General features: G+C 68.7%; 1 protein-coding gene across 1 annotated transcript in view; it reads left to right on the forward strand.

Moving 5' to 3' along the window:
* Positions 1 to 20: 20 nt before the first annotated feature.
* Positions 21 to 1,136, forward strand: part of ARC (activity-regulated cytoskeleton-associated protein) — a 6,609-nt gene continuing 5,493 nt past the window's right edge. Inside the window, exon 1 of the mRNA XM_014539977.1 lies at positions 21 to 113. Coding sequence (XP_014395463.1) covers positions 21 to 113 — 93 coding nt within the window. The remainder of the gene's footprint in view (positions 114 to 1,136) is intronic.

A 1,136-nucleotide genomic window follows, 5' to 3' on the forward strand; every position in this document is an offset into this window, starting at 1 on the left:
CGAGGGGACCAGCCTGACCCATGAAGGCCGAGGACGGCCCCTTGAAGAGCCTGGGCTGTGAGCGGAGGCTGGACGCGCTGCTGCCGGCTCGGCCCGTGTCCTCCAGGGCCTGCGTGGGGTCGTGGAGACGCCCCTGCTCTGTGGGCCGGTCTGCACACCCGCACCCACCTCGCCACGTCCTCGGGAACCGTGTGTTGATTGAATGACCGACCACCTCACGGCTGAGCAGGGCGGATGGTCGTGTGCACTTCTCCCCTCCCGCCCCGGCTCTGGCCTCCTTGCTGCGGGGCTCGGCCCTCCCTCGGCCTCAGTTTCCTCTCCCACAGGCTGGGGGGTTGGGGGGACCCTTGGAGGACGGCTCTCCACACCAGGCCTGAGGCTCTGCTCAGCCTCCTGGTCCGGGGGCGGGGACGCCTAAGGATGCAGGGAGCAGCTGGTGCCGCACCGGGTGCCAGGAATGCGGGAAAATACAGAACTTTCCTTGGAAGCTGGACCGGAAGGCGGGAGGCGGGAGGCGGGAGGCCGGTCTGGATGTTGGGCCCAGAAGGAACGGCTGCCTGTTCCGGGACAGGACGCAGCACTCTCCCTGCCAAGCGGGAGAGGAAGCAGCGAGGGGGCTCAGAAAGGAAATGTTCTCCCAGTGCGCGCCGCCTCCCCGCTCATGTCCCCTCCTGTCTCGGGTCTTGGCCCAGTCGGTGCCTGGCATGGAGGGTCTCCTGAGGCCCCGGCAGGCGGAGGCGGCGGGTAGCACGGGAGCGGTACAGGCGGGATCCCCCCACACCCACCTCCCAGGCCCGGCAGTGACGCTGTGACAGGGACTGGGTGGGGCCAGAGGCCCTCCGCCTCAGGGACACGCGGCTCGGGCACTGTCACCCCATTTCACAGGTGGAAAGTTGAGGCTCAGGTGACCTAACTAATGTCTCCCAACCAGAAATGGCTGGAGAAGGGCCAGCCTCCATCTGTCCCCTGACCCGCCTGGAGGCCTGCTCTGTGCCAGGCCCACTCTGGGCTCCAGCCACTCCGCCGTGAGCCCAGTCACCCAGCCTGGGAGGCAGCGGGAGCAGGGGGGGCACAGGTCCTGCACTCGGGGACCCCTGGGCCGGGATGAAGTGGGGCTGCCCACCAGCAAGTGCCCT

Source organism: Myotis brandtii, unplaced genomic scaffold (genome assembly GCF_000412655.1).
Source record: "Myotis brandtii unplaced genomic scaffold, ASM41265v1 scaffold2325, whole genome shotgun sequence".
Taxonomy (NCBI): Eukaryota; Metazoa; Chordata; class Mammalia; order Chiroptera; family Vespertilionidae; genus Myotis; species Myotis brandtii.